The sequence below is a fragment of the Bufo bufo genome, chromosome 2 (genome assembly GCF_905171765.1).
Source record: "Bufo bufo chromosome 2, aBufBuf1.1, whole genome shotgun sequence".
Lineage (NCBI taxonomy): Eukaryota > Metazoa > Chordata > Amphibia > Anura > Bufonidae > Bufo > Bufo bufo.
The window spans coordinates 133,810,517-133,834,639 of NC_053390.1; the positions used below are offsets into that span (position 1 = coordinate 133,810,517).

The 24,123-nt window shown below is 39.3% G+C and overlaps 1 protein-coding gene across 10 annotated transcripts in view; it reads right to left on the reverse strand.

The window, feature by feature from the left end:
- Positions 1 to 24,123, reverse strand: part of MEF2C (myocyte enhancer factor 2C) — a 250,728-nt gene that overhangs the window by 95,202 nt on the left and 131,403 nt on the right. For 9 of the 10 annotated variants that reach the window (XM_040421534.1, XM_040421533.1, XM_040421524.1 and 6 more), the window contains one exon: positions 19,113 to 19,301. In XM_040421534.1, the coding sequence (XP_040277468.1) occupies positions 19,113 to 19,166 (54 nt within the window). In that variant the 5' untranslated portion in view covers positions 19,167 to 19,301. Of the gene's footprint in view, positions 1 to 19,112; positions 19,302 to 21,862; positions 22,061 to 24,123 lie in introns of those variants that run through there. The other variant, XM_040421527.1, reaches the window with a different exon arrangement.

Below are 24,123 nucleotides of genomic sequence, written 5' to 3' on the forward strand. Positions count from 1 at the left end.
GGATCCATCCCAGTCTGGTAGGTTGGTTGATTAAACTGGGTGGGATCCATCCCAGGCACCATCTCACCCGTGCCAGTGTACTAGCCCGCCCTGGTTCTGTTTGGAGTCAGTTGGACTGGAGAAATGTGCATTTGGGGGGATTTTTACTTGTACATCTTGCTTTGCCACTTGCATTTGTTTACAATAAGGGACGTTAAAGTCAGCAAGTGTCATGTGGGGGGGGGGGCCCTTATTGTTTTCCGCCCCAGGGCCCCATTTCACCTAGAACCGGCCCTGCACGGCGGAGGCAGTGTGATGGCTTGGGCATGCATGGCTGCCAGTGGCATTGGGTCCCTAGTGTTTATTGATGATGTGACACAGGACAGAAGCAGCCGGATGAATTCTGGGGTTTTCAGAGACATACTGTGTGCTCAAATCCAGCCAAATGCAGCCAAACTGATTGGTCGGCGTTTCATAATACAGATGGACAATGACCCAAAACATAAAGCCAAAGCAACCAAGGAGTTTATTAAAGCAAAGAAGTGGAATATTCTTGAAAGGCCAAGTCAGTCACCTGATCTGAACCCAATAGAGCATTTCACTTGATAAAGACTAAACTTCAGACAGAAAAGCTCACAAACAAACAGCAACTGAAAACCTCTGCAGTAAAGGCCTGGAAGAGCATTAAAAAGGAGGAAACACATGAGTTCAAGACTTCAGGCAGTCATTGCCAACAAAGGGCTTTCAACCAAGTATTAGAAATTAACATTTTATTTACAATTACTTAATTTGTCCAATTACTTTTGAACCCCTGAAATGAAGGGATTGAGTTAAAAAAATGCTTTAGTTCCTCATATTTGTATGCAATTATTTTTTCAACCCACTGAATTAAAGCTTAAAGTCTGAAGTTTAACTGCATCTGAATTGTTTTGTTCAAAATCTATTGTGGTAATGTACAGAACAAAAATTAGAAAAATGTTATCTCTGTCCAAATATATATGGACCCAACTGCATATGTATTATATATATATATATATATATATATATATATATTTATATATAATATGTTAATGTTTAAATCCACCTACAGTATTTATAAAAATATTTAAACTGATATTTTAGTGAAATAAGACAAATGACTAAAGACAAGAAATCTATAGTTGCTCATACTCACTAATCAGATTCCAGCTTTTCCAATGCCAAATTTGGAAATAGAAAGCCATCTGATTGGTTGCTTTGGGTGACCACGGTACTTTCTAGCCACTAGTTACTAGTCTTATTACTTAAAAGTTTGACCAAGAGCAAAATATGTCCTTTCATCATGAACGACCATGAAAAATGTAAAGTCATGGATAAATATACTAATGTAGGTATTTCTGCTGACTATGTTAACTATGGAAATAGCATTTGGATCAATTCTTAATTCAGTCATATTCAGAACTTTTTTGATTCACAAACATCATACAGGATAAGATTTTTAATGTAACTGTCTCTAATGCAAAGAGAAAGAATTATAAAAAAAAATATGAAATTTATATTCATTGTAAGTGATAAGCATCAAAGCAACCCGAGTGTAGCATAGACAGTCACTGGATGGAGAGGCCACACGGCGGGCACACATATCCATGTATTAAATAAGTCAACATTACAAAAATCATGCAATCTCAAGATCAGTTTCATTTAATGAACAGAGAGGAGGCAGCAGATGAAGACTGGACAGTTCTGCATAGGATGTATGTGCAGCGCTATGATGGGGGAAGTTATAGCTGCTGATTACAGAAGTAAGTGTTGGATGGACTACTGCAGCTGTATAGAGGTCAGTGCTAATGCTTGGAAACCCTCACTTCCTATTAAAATTGCTCAAAGTGCATTCAGTTAAGTCATCCGGTCTTCCTATGATACCGGCACCTGACTACTCTCTCTACATGTGTGTGTGTGTGTATATATATATATATATATATATACATATACATATACATATACATAGTATATAGACAGTAAAACATTCTGTGATCTATAAGGCTTTCAATACATTTCTGTAAGACAAAGAGACTCGCAGAGAAGAGGTTAATGGAAACACACAAAAATACTAAGTTACTGAATATTTAACTACATATAAAGATAATTTAATGTTCGTTTTACAGACTTGTGCTATAAACCTATTAAAACAAATACAGTGGTTTTACACTGACAGAATTATTACTTTTTGGTTTGGCCCAGAGCAAGAAATATTCTGTAGGGACGGTGAAGAATGTATCTGTATTAACTCTAGCTTGTTTGTTTCTTACAGATGCAGTCTTATAACAGATCGCTGTAGAAACATGCACAAAGAAGAAATAATGCAGAAACCAGTCCGGACACCACCACCACATATACTTTCCATACCCATGTGCCAGCTTCTGTATGGAAAATGTGACATGACTTAACCAGTTGGAAAATGTAAGCCCTTCAAAGTCACAGTTGGCGAAAGATCTGATGAGACCAAACACTGACAACAGGGACCACCATTTAGCAAAACAGAGCCAAGCATTCTCAGCTGTTTCTGTATCTTTGATTCACTTTAAAGGGGTTCTCCATTCCGCAAAATATCTTTCTGCTTGAAGGCCGACTTCCCCCACCCTGGACAATAAACGTATCAAAGGATGCCTCACTGTTGGGGACCCCAGCAATTATCTATAATCTTTGGTGGAACCCAGCAGAAAATGTTCTATCCCCTTTTAGTGCCACCACAGGACAAATAAAGCATTACATACTTTCTTTCTGTTTAGTATGAATGGTCTAGATGATATATATTCCTGGTCCTTCAGTGTGAGATGTCCTCTTTGTAGCCACTCTTTGCTTTGATTGAGAGATAAGATTCCTGGATTGGAGATCCCAATTTATTGCCCAATAGTATTTTACTATCTCCTTCATGATGAGTGAACGTATGTGTATAGGCCCTTCTCTTCCAGGAATGATAATTGAGTACAGTGGATTTTGAGGTCAGTGGTCTCAGTAGTCGCAATCTAATTCATATGTCCTAAAAATCTGCAATAGGAATGCAGAAATGTTCTTTATTGATGGAAATTTAACTTTTTCACTCTATTTAAGCAAAGCAAGCATTGTAGTGACTAAAGGCAAATTCACCTGGCTGCCCATATGAATATTTTAGAACACCATGTCCCTTCAACATCATTATGGGTTAATCTCACAAACTTGGGGTAGCTGTAGGGTTACAGAAATTGCAGATGCACTCTAGTCCTAGAGGGTAAACAGCCCATGCAGCTTTTGTTCTGTGGCTCATTAGCTTCTTGCTCCATGCCCACCCATACCTGGCTCCCTCCCCTTAGCATTTTTGTAGTGTATATGGCATGAATGAAAATTTACACTGCCTGTAACAAGAATTCAGCCAAAACCGGCAAAACACTCCACTTTTCTAGCTCTGCGCATTTGATACATTACACCCTTCCACAGGCGCCCTAAGAATGCTCCTAATGTATCACAGTGATCCCCGCTTTATTGTAAATCTGGAGTGTCTTTGTGTCTAACTTTACACCAGTTATTTGTTGGCTTAGTTTATATTAAATATTTGTGCCAAAAGTTGGGCGTGTCTTTGCAAATGCTTCATAAATGTGTCTAAAAACATTTGCACCAATATTGGGCACAACTTACACCACAAAATTGGCCAAATTCCATTAGTAGCTGTGGGCCATTTTGTTCATGGGTCATTAATAGAAGATAAATCTACGCCATTCTACCTAACCTTATATTTTGGAATTGAAGAAATATTTTAAAAAGTATACACTAGCTCTTTAACCTAAAATAAAAGTCTCTGTAACTGGTCAGATAGATGCCCTTCATAAATATTTTTTACAATGCTGCGCAAACTAATTTAGACTTTGTAAGTAACTTAGTACAATTATTTTGTATGCTTCCAGTTGTTAGACCTAATTTGTTCTAAATAATAATGAAATAATTAGTGAAGATATAAGAAGGAAAGATATTCTAAAATTGATATATGTTTAAGTATAATGGGCCATGAGGTGATCACAAGATTTAATTAAGGTCCTTGCTGAGAAAGGTTGAAAAGACTTGATCTATTTTTTTTAACTGTTACTGAAATTTCGAAAAATTTCCCATGATGCTCAACCAGAATTGCAATTAAAGCACTGCACAGTGGGAGATCATCAGAACTGAAGAGGAAAGGGGGAGGTGAGACTGTTTTTAATTCAGCATTACCTATGGTGGAAGCTCAGCATTTCACTGAAACAATGTGGGATCTTTTTGAGCTTTGACTAAATATGTTTTCCTAATGGCCTCATGTGCCGAATATAAAAAGGTGGTTAAATGCTCATAGCACAGAGCTATTTTTGGACATATTTAAAAATAATTTCATACGCTCAGTTAACATTTCCTTAAAATATACATTTTAAAAAATTGTGAGTATTGGTGAGTTTGTGATCGTAAGTAGAGTAAACAGTTACCTGCCGTGAGAAAAAGCTCATTGCTTGCAGTGAAGCGTAAAATCAGTAAAATTCTCCCTCAAACATTTTCTAGATATCTGTCCAAAGTAATATTTAGTTTATTCTGATTTTGAAATTAATTGACTAAATTGCTGTTTATTTGCTGCAGGTAGGCAAAAGCTTTAAAATTGAATTTTGTGAAAAAAATAAAATAATAATTTCTTGTTATCATTTAGCTTCCTCATCTCAGCGGCTGCCTTCTTGTGCAAATTTATTCCCAGAAAGTGTGAGTAAAAGCGAAAGATATGTGTGTGTGTGTGTGTGTGTAAAGCAGGATGTTCTCTGCTTCTTCAGAAGCTTTCTTCTCAAGATGTCATCTCGATAAAAAATGGAGACAGCTGCTATAAAAAAATCTTAATTGGCTATGTGTCTATATGATATATGTAATACTTGCCGTATAATGGAATGGTTCAAATGCTGGCTCTTTGGGTTATGTCTGCATGAAACAATATAGAAAACTAGGTTGGTGTACAAAAAAATAGCTGTAGACAAATGTGATATTGTAGTGACAACACATTTTCTTTTAGTATTAAGGATACTCCTGTGGTTGTTGATAAGTAGCTGTCACTTTCTAAAGGTCTCTGTACACATTTGAGCATTGTCAACCAAACATACTGTTTTTAGCCAGACTGAACAACAACCTAATAAGAATGGGGAGTCCCAACTCTTCCCTGGCAGACAATGTCTGGGTATAAAGTGATCAAGCACAGTTCATTTCAATACACAATCCATTTCTTCTCCTGAGAAATAAGTCTCCACCAGAGGTGTCCTCTATCCCCATTATCAACACATATTCATCAAACTTTCATTAAATTAAACCATACTCTATGTTCTATTTGAGCATATGGATATCATAGAGGGAGGTCACCAGTTGTTCAGGACCTCCATTCATGAATCAGAAATCAGACCCATTATATAAGAGAGATTTAGCTCACCCATGCATGACATGGCCGGCCATTTCAGTGGGTTGTCTTCATGAGATAACCCTTTTAAAACATCTGTCATAAGATACAGGATGTAAAAAGTCTTTCAGGGGGTTGTGTTACAAATAGGATCCAGCAACTCCCTATCCCTTAAATAAAACTTTTATTAAACTTCCTGCATTGTCCTAAAACTAAGAGTTCCACAATTCAAACCACTTCAAGAGAACCTGTCACCCCAAAGCACAATGCAGAAAATGCTTTCAATCACTGATAACACTGCCCCATGTACAACAGAAGTCAGAAAAAGCAGCAATATGAATGTATAAGTTACTGTTTTTACTGAAACCTTTTCTGTCAAAACTATATATATCAATCTGTTCAGCTCCTTCTGCTCTATAATATGTTTCCTGCAGAGTGCACTGCATTTTGTGGTGACATGTATTCTTTTAAAGAGAACCAATCAACAGGATAAATGCTATAAAACCAGGCATACTTGCATGATATAGTTGATCCTGCTGGTTATAAAGATACCTGGATGGTGTAAATTCTTCTATATGTAAATTAGAGCTTCAGTGCACCAAGGGATGGGCCCTAGTCCATAAGTGGACCTCAGCACTCCCATTTTTCAGTCCTTTTGACAGGAAAAGAAGAGAGGATGCTGATACTCAGTACAGTTGTATTCAACTCTCATGAAGACAATCTCGTCTCTAAACATCCATCCCAATGATGGCCTGATTGCCAATAATTTGACTACTTGAACCTCCATAGTCACTATTATTTACTGAAGAAATCTTGTTTTGCTACCACAGGTTGATGAGACAACCTCTTTATACTAACTGCCAAGGTGTATGCCTGGTACTCAACTGAAGAGGACATTTGATATTGAGAGGAGAGCTCTGTCTGCCATCTCTCAGCACTGCAGCATTGTTAAGTGCACTCCCATGAGTTCAGTTTTAATATTAGGTGAATGATTTTGCAAAAAATATAATATCACAGTACACATATGGGGTCATTTATCAAACTGGTGTAAAGTAGAACTGGCTTAGTTGCCCTTTGCAACCAATCATATTCCACCTTTCATTTTTGACAGCTCCTTTGGAAAATGAAAGGTAGAATCTGATTGGTTGCTATGGAAAGCTAAGCTAGTTCTACACCAGTTTGATAAATGACCCCAATATTTTTTTCAGTAGATATTGCAAGGGCTACCATTCATGAAGATTGGGTTAAGAAGCAATCATTTAGGGTGGTTTATGGAATTGTAAGCCAACCATCCAGATATTATAGAACTCTAAAATATTGGCTATACCTTTATCATGTAAAGTATGTATGTAGTAATACAACTGCCACCTACTGTATATTTAGTGCCTATATGTAGTATTGTATTTGTCGCTTGTCACACATGAACTAGAATGCATGTATTTACACACACAAGACCTGTCACAAAGAGATAGATCTCACAGTGTGAAATTCCCTGCTTCCTTTTCTCTTATTGAGGGTACATATTATCACTTTGCCAATCACCTGCCGTGACAAATCTTCCACGGAAGACAATAATGACCCAGCTGCACTCAGCTGAAGCTACATGGATAAGACCACTAGATATAAGTGCTCTGCGGTGTTCTGTAATAGCTTGCCATTGAAATCTATGATTCCAGATCTTTAAGTGTTTTAAATGGCACTTAATATGGACCTAATGGGTGACTTCTGCTGCTCTGAGGGCAGAATATGGTAGAGATAGAGAAGTTGAGCTCTGTGAGATATAGTTTCATGTGATTTGGAACAGGATTTCTGAGCAAAAATCAGAGTAAATCCTGACAGGACTCCTAGGAAAGACAGTGAGAGTCCTGATTGCACCACCCACACAGGGTGATTAAAAGCCTCTGTGTATACACACTGATACAGGAAAAGTCGTCAATACCCGCATGTGGGTAGGCTAATCAGGACTCTCACTGTTTCTTCAAGGAGTCCTCTCAGGATTTAGTTCACTAATTCAGTTTCTCTTCCTCTATAATATCCTGCTCTCAGGACAGTATAAGTCTCTGGTTTGCTTTAAAGTGGTTTTCTTTTTTAAGCTTAATTGACATCGATAGGTTACAACTACCTTTACATTTTAATATTTGCCTATATTCATTAATACAAGGAGGAAGAAGTATATGGCTGCAGCACGGACACGTATCTTCCTGGGTACATATATGGAAGTCAGGAGGAGCACATCTGAGATCATAAAAATGACCATTCTCGCTATAAAATTTTACATAGGTCCCATATTGGTGTCAAATCTGTCCCTATCTAGAACTAATTGTCTAGAGACCCTTGCCTTTCATATGAATGTTAATGTTATATTTCGATACTTGACCCTATGAATCTTCATTGTCTGCCAATTCTAGTGATGATTGCTGCCAAACCTGACCTATCGCCTGCCTGATCCCAACTATTATCCTGCTGTTTTCTGGACTCAGATGATGAACTCCTTGACTGCTCATTTGACCATCTGGTGTCTGGTCTGCCCAGGCATAATAGGTAGAGGTTTATGCTTCTAGGGCTCCTTAGATTTACAGAGAAAAAAAGGTAACAATGGCCACAAGTAGACTGGATGCTATTTTTGAGAATCGGGTATCTGACATTATATTTATATGATCTAATATCAAAATATAACTGTTCTAAAAAAACTTGTTTTTAATAGCATGACCAAGGTATGCATAATATCTAGCTAAATACAAAAAAAGTTATGAATAAGACTAAAATATAGAGTAATAATTGTGGTGTTGTATTTCATTATATTATATATTAGCAGAAGTCTATTTTCAGCACTTGTCCACTTTAACTTGATTAAGATTCTTCATGCAGAAATTTCATATAGAGGATTTTTAATTCTTCAAAATGCAGAAAAGTAGATAATGAAACAGAACAGAAACATGGCCCCCTGGCATTAATCTCACACTTTATATAGTGTGAGTCTATTTCATGTTTATCCAGCTGGATAAAAAGATCCTTAGCGTGTAGAGCCTTGCATCACAATTTCAGTGGACCTGGGAGTATCATGCCTTTTATGTATAATCATATTATTGCCCATAAATTTACCTCTCATAAAGCTCTGAAGAGATAAGCAAGTCAACTGAATGAGCAATTAGTTGACTAACCATAGAAGGACCATTTACTACTAATATTTGAAAAGTCGGGTTTTGTCTGATGAAGCATGTAATGTGCCAATGCTATGATTTGTCAGGTCTTAATTAGCCAGACAAATGTGAGCTGCATTATGTAGCTCCCACTTCAGATTCTTGCCAAGCAGAAAAGTAGAGACAAACAATTAAGAAAAACAGAAAGCCAACCGTGTAATACAGTCTGTCATTGCATATTCTCTCTAGCTTGGCATATGCATGCTGGAACGAGAGACCATCTTAGATTGTGAATCTGAAATTCACACTATTGTCACTTTCATGTTGTGTTATCTGAACCACAAGCTTATTACTGCTTTCAGCATTACTCAAAAGTTACCAATAGTTTTGTCACTGCACAGGATCATGGGTATTTATTTTAAGTTTATAATGGATTCACATAAACAAATGAAACTTTTTGGAATTAAGGTGGTAGTCTAGAATTTAAGTAAAGGGGTCTATTTTCTTTTTTCGTGAAACACAAGCATAGCTGTCCAAGGACTACAGCTGATATTGGCAATCACTGAATGGGCTGCAATGTCAAACATGCTCCTTGGACCAGTGAGACTCTATGTATTTATTGGTAAAAAAATTAAAAATTCAAATTAAATCCTTTTTGTAAATCCCATACAAACCCTTTAACTCCCCAATGCATGATGCTGTACATGTAAGGACTTGTGTGGAGCCAGGCTGCTGCACTGAGCCCACTCCATACATGGCAGGTGTCAGCTCTATATACCTGGCTGCAATGACTGGGATTGACGATAATGCCAAAACTGGTCATTTAACCTCTCAGATGCAGCATTCAAAAGCAATCACTGTATATGAGGGGTTAGGGAGAGGGATGTGGCTCCCTTTGTCTTCCAATTGAAGCCGCTGCAGTGAAATTGCGGGGCTCCGACCGGTTACCATGACAGTCTGTGGCATGCTGAAGGTTCCCAGGCCTGTCATGGTAATCTGCCTGCAAGCTGTGCATGAGGCACAGCTCAGCAGGCAATGCATCAGAATCCCATTCACCATAATAGATCTCTATTATAGTGTATGGGACAAGGGATCAAAAGATCTCATGTTCTAGTGTTCTAAAGGGGCTAAAAGTTGTGTAAAAAGTAAAAATTGCAAAAATATAAAATTATTAAAAGTTCAAATCAACCTCCCCTTTTCCAAATATTTTCATTTTTCTGCTCCATTGTAGGAAAATGACAGAGATGCTGGATCCATCACATGATGAACACTAATGTTGGCCAATGGACTCCATTGGCTATAAGGGGGCCCATTAGGTTTCCAGCACTGAGTTCGTCAGCACTATGTCATCCAATATTTTTGATGGAATCTGTGACTGAGGTTCCTAACAGGATCTCTAATGCATATTTGAACACATACGTAGATGAGCACTTGAAAACTAAATGTGAGATGTCTATATTAAGACTCGGAGTGGAGCTCTGTGGAGTCATGTGGTACATTACATACACCTTCTCTGCCACTCAACAGTTCTGAAAAGGATCATGTGATACAATCTGTGACTCCTTTTTCTAAGGATTTGTGAAATATGTCAGATGATCATTTTTCAAAGCTAAATGATCAAGACGGGTCATGTGACACACAAAGTCTTCAACCCCCCCTATCTGTTACTTTTGGGAACTTTAGCGGATGCAGTATAAATCTGTTAGGGTAATATTAAAATAGATCTGTCAACTTAATAACTTCTCTTGTTCAAGTCATGACATTGTCTTAACTGAAATGTTTTTTGGGGAATTGTGGCCCTACAAACAGCTAATTGGTGGGGTAATTTTCAGATATGATATTGATGACCATTTCTGAGGATAGATTGTCAATATCTAATTCCTGGAAAACCCCTTTAATAAAAACATTTGAATAGGAAAAAAAATGAAATCAAGAAAAGTACAATATGTGACAAAAATACTGCCCTGAAGCCTAAAAATTCCAGTAGGGAATAAAATATAAATTGACATTATAATAGCTACATTTATTACAATATCATTGGCATGAGGGAATCTTGACTAGTCAGACGTTCAGTCTCATCAGGACTTTAAAGTAGTCTCCAGGTGCATATCCAATACTACTCCTATACAACAAAGCTCCTCTCTGTGTCCTATCCCTTCTGATGTAATTTTGATAAATAAGCCAGACATGGCCATCACATAGAACAGGACAACCAATAGCTTATCTTGTCTAGGAGGCCTGGAGTGTACATCATGTGTTCTCAGGAACAGAACTGGGTCACTACCTCTACCATATCCTGTGTGCACTTCATTTTTCATAAAAGGGACACACATGCCAAATCAATACACGACCATGGAATCAACGTGCAGAAACCAAATTCTACTAAAGTTATTCGTATAGTATATGCTTAGTTTTATGAGTCTGAAACCAGAACAATTACACCTTTTTAAAGCATGGTTTAAATTTTATTATGTGAGATAATTAAAATTGCAAATAACTAATTTTCCATTCCTGGAAGGCAAATTACAGTTAGTGTATGCTTAAAAAACACTGCTAACTATCTTCTTCAGAAACAAAAACAATAAAAATACAAGGGAAGCAAATTAAATGTACAGTAACACCAATAAATGCTTCTGCTGTTCTGAATATTGTATCAATGTAGTTCAGTCATACAAAGAGACAGTGCCGTGCCATCCGAACATTTCAGATCTATACATGAGGTTTGCCTTTGTGTCATTCAGAGATTCCAGCTTGGAAATTCTACTATTCTCCTTAAAGGGATTCTGTCACCAAGTTTTGGGCTATAGAGCTGCGGACATGCACGGCTAGATCGCCGCTAGCATGTCCGCAATATACCGGTCATATAGGGCTGTGTGCTTTTATTTTCTTTAAAAAAGGATTTTAGAGATATGTAAATTAGTCTTGTATGTGTCCAAGGGGCTGTACGAACCTTCCTGGAGCCCAGCCACGCTCGCCTGTGAAGGAGCCCAGCACCGCCTATGTCATCCGAATCTCCTCCTTTCATCAACAATAGATTGCCGTAATCTCGCGATGCGCGAGCTCGCACAGTTCTTTCCCTGAGCCCGATGCCAGCACAGGGAAGGAACACTATACCGTCACTGCGCATGCGCGAGCTCGCGCATCCCGAGATTACGGCAATCTATCGTTGATGAAAGGAGGAGATTCGGAGGACATAGGCGGTGCTGGGCTCCTTCACAGGCGAGCGTGGCTGGGCTCCAGGAAGGTTCGTACAGCCCCTTGGACACATACAAGACTAATTTACATATCTCTAAAATCCTTTTTTAAAGAAATTAAAAGCACACAGCCCTCTAGGACAGGTATATTGCGGACATGCTAGCGGCGATCTAGCCGTGCATGGCCGCAGCTCTATAGCCCAAAACTTGGTGACAGAATCCCTTTAACATCCCCTTTTTCAGTTGGAGTCCCCAGTTCAGTACCCTTATCTATTAGCAAAGGACCAACTAACAATGAGTGGCTTTCACGGTTTTCACATCCATGCATTATACAGACAGTGATTGCTTTCAGTGGGCTTCATTTTACTTGTGGGGTGCTGCAGGGAAACTAAACACTCTTCACTGGGTTCCCCAACTGATTTCATCAGATTACTTGGGGCCCAGCAATGGTATTTCATGTAATATACTTATCAGGAGATCCTATTAACAAAAAGGAATTGTCTAAATCAGATGACTTCTTTAAATGTTAGGTACTCAAGCCTTAAAGGGTTTTTTAGGGCTAGAAAACCGTGGGGCTGTCTTCCAAAAATAGCACCACACCTGTCCACAGATTGTGTGTGGTATTGCAGCTTAGCCCCATTGACTTCAGTAGAGTTGAGCTACAATACCAGGCACCACCCTTGGACAGGTACGGAGCTGTTTTTGGAAGAAATCAGCCATGTTTTTCTAATCCTGGACAAATCCTCTAACTACCATTCATGAATGCTTGGATATGTTTTTGTGATTTCTACTGTTCTCCGATAGGAAAAGATTTAGACCAACAGACCAATCAGCCAAAAAAGGTAATAAATGTATATTACAAAAATAAAATCTATATTTTACAACTTCAAAGCCAATGGAAGGTAGAACTTTAAGTGGTTATTGGACCATAACAACTTTTCAACTATCCATAGGTCCCAGCAGTCTGACCCCAATGATTGTAAAAATGAGGGTCCCTGAGTCCCCTTAGTGAGTGTAACAACAAACACACACATGTTTGCTGCTGGCCATCTCATGTCTATCTCATGTCAAGTGTAGTGTTTGGTTATCTCTGGCAGTCTTTTAGAGATAAATGGAATGGTGGAACTCATGAGTTACCATTACTCCTTTCACTCAGGGGAGCTCAATGGCTGGACCTACTCCAATTCTGTGGATAGGAATTTGTTGTTATAGTGGGACAAACCCTTTAACTTTTAAGCTTTAAAGAGAGTTCCTATGTCAGACATTGATGGCATATCGCTAGAATGTCATCTCTGGGGCATCCTCTTCTCTCCAGAATGGAGCCGCCGAAATGATGAGCACACCGCACATCCACAGAGAGCTCTCAATTTTCTGCTATAGAAATTCTGAAAATTGCGTGAGTGAGCGCACTTGGCTATTCACTGAAGTCCCACAGCGGTGAATGGACACCTCCCCATTCACCACTGAGACTGTTGAAAACAGCTCAGCCAATGCCCAGTTATTTTCGGAACTGCCATAGTGGTAAATGGAGGGTGGCCACTAGGCTTCAGCGAATCAAGCTTCGGATCAGAAACATACAGATAGGAACACTGTAGTAATTCACTGAAGTCTTGTGAAACTTAAAGCAACACAAATTATGGTTTCACGGAGCCAATACATTTGAATACTATATGGAAACAGCATTAACAACAAGGTTTTTCAACAAATTGACTTCGGATCTGTGATCCGAGGCTTAATTCGCTCAAGCCTAGTGGCCACACATGCAAAGCTGCTCTCTCTTCACTTTGGGGGTCCCACCTATCTAGTAATATGCCATCAAGATCTAAGATGGGTATATCCCTTTAAAAGGGGCACCCTCTATGGTGTCCATGTGCCCTAATTGGTGTCATCAAAACGTTTTTTTTGTAAATAAGACAACTCCATTATATTTTTATGGCTCACCACAAGGCCTAAACCCTAGCTTTACTCGCAGTAAATTACAATTTCTGTAAATGTATTTCAATGCTTATCTAGTATTAATAAGGTTTTTATATACTAGCTGAATGATGCTATTTATTGTCTGTTTTCCTCCATATTTCCAGTTATTATTCTTTTTCACACTTACTGATTTAATACAGTTTAGTAAATTTATCAGGAGATAGAAACACATCTCTCATCTGTCTTGGGCTTAACAAACACTGATTAATGCATCCATGAATGTTAACTGCTTTCTTGTGATGGAATAAAATACATTCAGTGAATGAACAATCTTCAGTGGACACTATTCATACTGTCTCATAGGTATTTTTCATCTGTCTAGAAATTTGTCAAATGATGAAAAAAAAAATATATATATATTTTGTACCATCCCATCACTTTCAGTTTCTTGACTGACTGTTGAGTCTATAATTTCAGGTATAGAATAAGCACCCAAATGCTCATGGTGCTAGCCCCTCGTGCCTTATGTTTCCTGGTGCTTATTTCATGTTCATTCTGATATCTCACCTTTTAATTTACAGGTATAACAAGCACACACACAACTTATCCCACCATGTGTGATATTTAAGATGGTACTGTGTGAATATGTGTCTGGCATATTGTTAATGAAGGCAATTACTTATTAGTGCACTTTGATCCCTTGATAATTAGTAACGTGCATTATCAAAAGACTTATCATAAGAATTATGTATGGTGCTGCAGTACATCACTTACATCCCAGTGCCATATACACTCACCTAAAGAATTATTAGGAACACCATACTAATACAGTGTTGGACCCCCTTTTGCCTTCAGAACTGCCTTAATTCTACGTGGCATTGATTCAACAAGGTGCTGATAGCATTCTTTAGAAATGTTGGCCCATATTGATAGGATAGCATCTTGCAGTTGATGGAGATTTGAGGGATGCACATCCAGGGCACGAAGATCCAGGGCACGAAGCTCCCGAAGATGCTCTATTGGGTTGAGATCTGTGACTGTGGGGGCCATTTTAGTACAGTGAACTCATTGTCATGTTCAAGAAACCAATTTGAAATGATTCGAGCTTTGTGACATGGTGCATTATCCTGCTGCAAGTAGCCATCAGAGGATGGATACATATTCTCATTCTGTTTACGACAAATTCGGACTCTACCATTTGAATGTCTCAACAGAAATCGAGACTCATCAGACCAGGCAACATTTTTCCAGTCTTCAACAGTCCAATTTTGGTGAGCTTGTGCAAATTGTAGCCTCTTTTTCCTATTTGTAGTGGAGATGAGTGGTACCCGGTGGGGTCTTCTGCTGTTGTAGACCATCTGCCTCAAGGTTGTGCGTGTTGTGGCTTCACAAATGTTTTGCTGCATACCTCGGTTGTAACGAGTGGTTATTTCAGTCAACGTTGCTCTTCTATCAGCTTGAATCAGTCGGCCCATTCTCCTCTGACCTCTAGCATCCACAAGGCATTTTTGCACACAGGACTGCCGCATACTGGATGTTTTTCCCTTTTCACACCATTCTTTGTAAACCCTAGAAATGGTTGTGCGTGAAAATCCCAGTAACTGAGCAGATTGTGAAATACTCAGACCGGCCCGTCTGGCACCAACAACCATGCCACGCTCAAAAATGCTTAAATCACCTTTCTTTCCCATTCTGACATTCAGTTTGGAGTTCAGGAGATTGTCTTGACCAGGATCACACACCTAAATGCATTGAAGCAACTACCATGTGATTGGTTGACTAGATAATTGCATTAATGAGAAATAGAACAGGTGTTCCTAATAATTCTTTAGGTGAGTGTATGTATGATGCTTTGATCAGGCTGGTGCAGGAACTGCGTCCATCAATCAACAGCAGGTTGTTTCTGAAAGCCGAGCACCTGCTGTATATGGGAGTATCGGTGAATACACTGATGCCGACATATTAACCTTTGTATGCTGCGGTCTGCGCTTACCGTGGCATTCACGTGGTTTGCTTAGGGTATGGGCACCCTCCCCACCAGGGGCTGTACCCACTTCTCCAACCCCAGTGCTCTCCTGCTTTACAGGTGGAAGCCCTTCTTCTGCCATCTGCTTTTCCTCCTTTTCTACATCATCTAATATCGATGAGAATATGTCATCGGGAACTTCCAGCTCCTCCTCTCTCTGCATCTTGCTGACTTTTCTAGGACAGGGAGACTTTGAAGGATGATTTAGAAGAAGTAAAGCCAGCAAAAGATGAGGATGGTCATCACTAAGGCCTGGTGCAGACTGGTATTGGTTGGCACTCTGGCACGAAATAATAAAGGCTTCCATATGATTGGTAAATTACTTATCTTGATTTATGACTGATGTAGGATAAGTAAATAAGTAAATGTAGGAATAAATAAATAAAACTGACACAGAATAAGTCTCCGTGCACTCTCCCTCTCCAATTATTACTATTATGCGTTTTCAGCAACGCTGTCCCTAGCACATGAGCACTTGCCACGTCTCTCCTTATGCTTAGCTCACAGGACAATAGCGGAGACTGCGCCAGATAAGGGGCACATTTATTAAGACTGGCGTTTTAGATGCCGTATTGATAAAGCCCTAAACTGGCAGTCGATCTGCCGAAATTATGCAGAGACACAGGCCTCTCCATAACTTTGGCACATCCAGCACCAGTTCTAAATGTAAGACAGCTTCTGAGTGGCCCTTCCCCGCCCACACCACGGCCGCTTATTTAGACCTGGAGTGAGCGGGACAAAGTCGCAGATAGCAGCACAACTAACCATTGCGCTGATATGTGCTCCTGAAATACATCCGATTTCAGCATAGTAAATGACCCCCAAAGTTTTTTTCATACTGAATTCAGCTTTGCTTTTCTCAGCACTAATGGCCAGCCTTCATCTAATGCATATTACCACCCTTACAGATAGGGCAGAGCAAGCAGCATTGATAGTAATTAATTGACATGCCATAGCAAGAAGTAAATTATAAACTTGGGCTACTACCTTGGAAAAATTTAAGAGAATAGTAATAATGGTATTTTTTTTTATTACTAAGTGTCATGTATTGTATTGTATGATAGAAACATTAAAACATATGATGGGTTAACACCACATTCACTTGTATATTACTCAACTTAAAACCTCAGATATTGGCAAAGACAAGAATTACAAAACAAATGGCCTGGCCAGTAAGTCTCTTCTGAGCCCAGCTGTAAAATCTGTAATAGGGTCCCCCAGCCATTATATGCCATTTATAGCACTAGTGTCCTCCTATAGGGTATTAGGGCCATTGATTCCTTTTAGCCACCAGAGCCTGTGTGAAACGTTCTCTTCTGCACTTTTAGTAACGCCTAACAAATGCGTAAACATTATTTACAGCCATTTCCAGACAAAATATAGTAGTATGTAACCTAGACTTTCCTTACATTCAAGGTGCAATCTATTTATAATAGGTTTTCTATTTAAAACAAAAATATTACACAATATTGATACATGGCCCATATTGAGTGGACTCTTCCATTAGTCACAAAGTCATTGGCATGCTCTAATCTACATCAAAATTTCTGTTCTTGCGACAATTTTATTTTTCTATTGGAATGCCAGCACCACTAGTGTAGGCATGAAAATTAATGACATTCATTAAAAGGAGGATATGCATTTTTGTAAACTATGTTTTATTGAAACTGATTAATGAAGCACATCTTTTAAAATACTTATTCATTACTAAGTTATATTTTCTCAAGTAGATTGCTTTTGTCAAATGTGAAGATCAATCATATGTTAATAGCAACACCCACATATTGCTAGTAAATATATGGTTGCTATCCCAACACATCACACCTGGAATGTTTAGATCCCCACCTTCTTAATGACCCCTTATTATGAGCATCTGCTATGCTGCAGTAAACATATATACCCAAAAGGGACTACCAGAGAGTAAACTCAGAACATTAAGATGTTCTTGAGAAATGTTAGCATTTTATGATTATTCACATATTTCAACATTTTCTCTGTTGAAACTTTTAAAGTTCATCTGTCATTTTAGGTGAGTTTGAGGAATCAGCTGTTGTGTGGTACATGTGGAATAACACTATATCTGGGCATTATATAACTTGTATCCTGAATTTTTACCATTTTCCCCTCATCAATTCCTTTCTCCTAAATTTCTATCTCTAATTCTTAGCATCCTGTGAGCCAGTGGGTGCAGACTAGCTGCTACGATGTCTCCCTTACACTGCACATACAGAGAAGTGGAGCTTTTGCCCCATCTCTTTGTAGCACACCCTCAAAAGCAACAGCAACATGGTCAACTTAATGGTTAATGCATTGTAAGTAAAGAATGGCAAGAAAATGTTAACTTTTAATGTTAATGTGTTGACTTTGCAACAGGATAATTGGATAGCCGAGATAACATTGTGACATGTGTTATCGGAGTCAACTTTAGCTTGACTACATCTGTACATAGCAGTACTAAGCAGTGTGACTGTAAATCCAGCACTGATTTAAAATTTACTAGAATCAGCAGCAGAATCTCTTGGTGACTCTGCCTATCCAGCAGCTCAATCCTTCTTCTACTCTCTACCCTCACTATATAGTTCCAAAGGCAGCATGTAACCTGGATTAATGAGTCTGCTTCCCCTCTAAAGATAGATTTTAGATGTGAATTGAGGGTGAATGATCAGTGCAGGACGCAGAGGGAGCAGATGCGGCTCATAAGTGGAGGAAGAGGGAATTCCCTCTAATAAGATATATTACAAAGTTTCTTATAGTCACTTGTACTATTGATTTATGCAACATTTGTTTTAAGTAACATGCTTTTTCTTTCTAACTAGGGGTTAGGAGTGAGGGAACAGAGGAAACAAACTGAAATATTTTCAACATCTGGCATACATTTGCAATATCCTAATATATTGAGGTTATTCAAGTGTAATGATTGTAGGGGAGCTTAGCTATTCTAATACTGTTTTTATTTCAAATATGTAAATCTAAATATTTTTCTAGTTAAAATGGGGCAAAGGTAGAATTAACTAGTGCAGTGATCAATAAAATCTCCAAAACATATTGGTTGCATAGCACAGATCAATGTGAATATTTGTATATAATCGTTGTGTACAGTAAAATATGCAAGAAATCGTCTTTCTTGCAGTATATTTTTCTTGCCTAATCCATGTTGAGGTATAGAGCCATATCCACTGTCATTATACAGTATTATGATCAGAGGGTGTCAACTTTTCCCTATGAGTGTGATCAGCTGCTTTTATTCGTGTTGCTGAGCTAGTGCCACTGTTGCATTGCCTATCAATTAATATTATTTTTTCTGTCTGACAAAACCCAATGTTTGTACGTTGCGTGTACCTCTTAATATATTCAGTGTGATTAATTACACAAATGTGATTCGTAAGGGGAGGCTCATTACTTTGCACACTGAAGGGATTTGTCCATTATGTGCTCCATCCATTGTTTCCTACCTGTCTGTTACGTTCATCCATTATCCTCGTGATCTGAATCTTTTTTCTCCCCATAGTCCCCGTTTTCCTTTCTTCCCTCGTCCTTAAAGCAATGTATTTTTCCTTCTTCTGCCCTTCTCACTTCTTCTGTTCACAATTCTTGCACTTTCCTTCTTGCCCTTTTCAGTTTACTGATCTTGACATCCGTACCTGTTTTAGAAAAATAAAGGAAAATGTATTATTAAATCGTGTTGTCAATATAATATTTTACATTGTAATCAGGGCAAATTGAATAAAAACTTCTCTAAGGCCAATTTCCGATGGTGTGACTGCATTTTAGTGTCCATATTACAGCTGCAGTTCTCCTGCCACTTTTCTGAACCTCTGAACCATACCTAGTACTGCGCTGATTTTGACTCAGAATCTGCACCAAAAAACGCCTCCAAGCAGCCTCCTATTCATTTCAAAGGGAAAAGGGAGCAGAATTCCCTTTGACAGGAAGAAGAAGCAGCAAAAAAAAAAACGGGCTATATGCTACAGCATGTACACATTCACAAAGTTTTTTGCATAGTTTTTTTCTTGGATTGGTTGTAGAAACCACAAGCAGAAATCCAAATTTGTATTAAAGTATACACCCCCTCAAAAAATCCATGATGTGGTTATTATGCCTGTATAAAACTGGCCTAATGCTCCAATACAGTCATACATTGCAACAGTACAATGAGCATAGACCTATGTTGAAGTGGACCTTCAGAAATCAAAGCCTGCTTGAGACAGACCATAGGATCTAAAGTCCTCTGACTAACCATCATAGAGGTAACCCTCTTTGTAAAAGTTGTCTGCTGGTCTTATGTTCTGTCATAGACCCAAATTGCTCTGCTATTCTTTTTTTTTTTTTTTTATATATATATATATGTTTTATTTTCCAAAAGATAAAGATCTACAATCTTCCATTTCAATATCACAGAACAATAGTAACATCTCATCTTATACTCAGTTTCCCTCTTATTTTTATCCCCCACATCTCTCCCTCCATCAGCCTTTTTTCCGCAAATTGCTGTGCTCTTCAATGTGGTCCAACTTACAACTTCCCTCATTGTGATGAATCTTCTAAGCTGAGAAAACTTAAAAAGTTCAACAAATGGATGGATTCATGTTGATGTATTCATTGTTTTACTCATTAACTCTTTCTAGTTGATATTGATCCAAACATTTTACGGAGGGAATAGCCTGACATGATGCATTTATGTCTCTAATTACTGTATAATGAAACTTAGAATACTGGAAAAAAATTCAGAAGAATAAACGGTCAGACACAGAATATACTCTCAATAATCACCTGACACTGAGCAGACAACCCAAATACTGTACCAACGCTGTATCACATTGGGCTTGCTCACTCTACACCAACTTCAGCAAACATCCTTATTTTCATTTGAAAGAAAAGAAATACATGAATCTCCCTTTACAAACATGTGCTAAATTGGCCAGTTGAGTGATTTCGCAGAAGCGGCAGTACTTTATTTTGACTCTGCACTTGGCAACGCTGATTATTCAAAAACACTCTACTTCCGTCACTTCCAGGACTATCTATAGTTTTATAGAGTGCATTAGCGAAGAGCAAGGTAATTTGCAAGACAGCTCAGCAATTTGCCTGAAATCAAAGTATCTGGACTTCATAAAAGTGTCCAAAAAGAAAAAAAAAAACAGATATGTATTTTTAACTAAACAATATTGCCATAAGGGTGCAAATATTTGTAGGGGGCAAACATATCCCTTGGCAAAGGAAGGTGCTGCGATTTGCTTATCTATTGACACTACAGGGGTTAAAGGGATAATATTTGGCAGGATGATAGAAGACCATGGAGCACCTAAGTTGTGTTTACAGTGATGCTCCTCACAGCCAAACTGATAGATCTCTCCGATACAAGATGTACCATTAAGCCGATGTCCTGGCAGTTTAATCCATTGTTTGGCTCTAATTCAAAGCTGCTGAGGTAGAAAAGCTGCTTCACACTGGGGATGAGGGCTGAGACACTGCCGGCTTCTTTGAATAAAAAACAAAAAAAACACACACATACAGCTCGTGTATCCTATTCACTTATTTTCCCTCTGCCAAACATTGCCTTTTGTATCTCATTCATGTACTCCTAGTGGCACACTGCTATTATTTGCAAATCAAGGGTCAACGTGAAAATGACAATGACATTGCTTCAATGTTTATATGTGTATTTGCACATAGAGCATGTTTATGCATACCTCCCTACATAGTATAGGGTGTGCATATATTTGTGTAAAGTTTACATTTTTCAGAAAAATATGCACATTTCTATGAATGCATGACATGTCAATATGTGCAATATATATAGAGGCAACATGCAGTATAAAGACCAACACTATACAGCAGCAGAATTCTGTAGCTCATGGGCTCCTGTATGCAGGGCACTGGAAGCACATGTCAGCTACCAAGTAACTTGTAGTGAGATATCACTGCCACCTAAAATAGCCTACTTCCTAAATTCAGCCTAAACTATGGAAACAACTTTCTAGTGTTCTTTAGGCTAGTTTTAAAAGAGAAATCAATCACAATTCCTTAGAAATCAATGAAACAAATGAATAAAAGCACAATAACAAGAAAACAAACAATAATACAAAACAGAACAAGTACTCATTTTAGATGTTGCCCTCTCTGCAATGACTTCACAAAGGAACAGCATGCAATGTTACCCTATGAGATTACACTTGTTCTCCTGTTTGGAGACACTTCTTACCTCAGACATTAAAGTTAGAGGGTGGTTCGCAGGCACATGCAGGACCCAAAGGAGCTTAATAGGCTTTCTCTGTAACCGTAAGCCAATATGCTAATCCCCAGCAAAGGCATATGGAACTATTTCCCTTTGCTTTCTTTTAGCTGAAGCCAGTGGCACTATACACTTAGAGCACTGTGCCTGCCTAAGCTTCTGTTCACACAGGGGTGGAAGGTCAGCCTGGACAGCTTACAGGATTGGTTAGCAGGATGAAAGCTGATTTATGGATCACGACTGTGGAACCCACTGAGAAAGGAGAAATCACAGAGCAGCCAGGAAGGATACAATCCTCTCCCAGCACAGTAACAGAATGCTCAGTCCCTCCCCCAGCCTTATCAGGGCTACATTTCATACTTCCAAAGAAAACGCTTGAAACAGCTTGTGCTAAAAGTAAATAATAGCATGGCACTGATAGCAAAAATATTCTCCAAATTCCTTCAAACTACCCCATTCCTGTGCAGAGACAGATCCAAGCCAATATTTCAGCACATGATCTCCATCTTATTTTATATATCAGTATTGACTTTTTTTTTATATAGTGCACTAAAACATTGCAAACATTGCTTACATTATAAAGTTACTCATATTAAAAAAATATTATAAATATAAAATAAAAATCTCCAGCAATTTTTCCATGAAATGGCAGTAAAAAAAAAAAAAAAAAATCATACTCACTTCATCTATTTGAGTGCGAAGAGGGCGTCGTAGCTTGAAGATCCCATGCAAAATCTTGTGCGTGGTGACGTATGACATCACCACACCGGCCAGCGTGATGACGCCATCACACACTGCTCGAGATTCTGCGCTGGATCATCAAGCAAGATGGCCGTGGCGGCCTCTTCGTGCTCACAAATGGATGGAGGTATTTTTTTTTTTTTAGAATTAACCCTTGAAAGGCCGTAGTATTAATCTCAGATGCCGCGATCAGTGATGAATGCGGCATCTGAGGGGTTCAATTATGGAGGTTGGCCCAATTGCCGTTGCCCATACATTGCACCCACTAATTACAAAGAAATGCGTTTTGTAACAAAGTAATTCATCATAAAGTGAATTTTTTTGTAAACTGCAACGAAGCAGCCAAATTGAATTTTTAAGAACTTCGCTCATCTCCCTGTTAAGTAGGGATGAGAGAACCGATTCTGAAACTGGGAAATTTGACCAGAATTTTTCCAAAAATTGTGATTTCATTTGGTCTAGAGCAGGGGTACTCAACTGGCGGACCGTGGCCGCCAGTTGTCCGAACCCCGGCCATCCTTCAGAGCACTCCTCCTCTCCTGCACACTGTACCGTGCAGGAGGAGGAGCTTACCGGCGCACTTCCTCCTGTCCCAGAGCGCAGTGAGACAGGGCTCCCTCCACATGTAGCGCTCCTCCTCCTGCACACTCTGGTACGTGCAGGAGGAGGAGCTTCCCGGCGCACTTCTTCCTGCCCCAGGGGCGCAGTGAGAGACGGCTCCCTCCACATGCAGGCACCAGCGCTTTCATCCGGCACCTGCACGTGGAGGGAGCTTTCTCCCTCAGTGCGCTCACAGGTCCCTCCTCCCCTCTCCAGCAGCACGTAAGGGAGCTTCAAGCTCCAAAGGACACTTACGTGCTGCTGGACCACTGCCACCAATGAAATAAATGTCACATTTGGGAAGGAAGGGGGGCTTGGAGAGGGCTACAGAGAGGCGGGAACACGTCACTGACTGCAGGAAAGGACTCCAGTCAGTGTCGTGTTCCCACCTCTCCTGGGCCATCTTCTTTCAAATTAAAGGTAACCTGGGGCATTGGATGTTGACCCCTTAGTTTCAATGGAGCGGAAAAAGATGCAGACAGCACACAGTGTGCTGTCTGCATCTCTTGTGGCCCTATTGTAATTAAGGGGTCCGCATCCAATCCCCCAATAATGGGAATTGGATGCGGAACAAAACTATCATATGTCTGTTCTGTGGCTTGGGTTGCCACCCGGCCAGTAGTTCACCAGCAAGGCTGGTATTTTAGTTCCCTTGCCGGTGCCAGAATTTTCCTGTAAGGACTGTTAAGGTACTTTCACACTTGCGGCAGGACGGATCCGACAGGCTGTGCACCCTGTCAGATCCGTCCTGCCGCTATTTCGCCGGACTGCCACTCCCCATTGACTATAGCGGGAGTGGAGCTACGGCGCAGCATGGCAGTGCACGGCGTGAGGCCGCCAGACGAAAAAGTCGGACATGTAGTACTTTTAGTCTGGCGGCCTCTCACCGT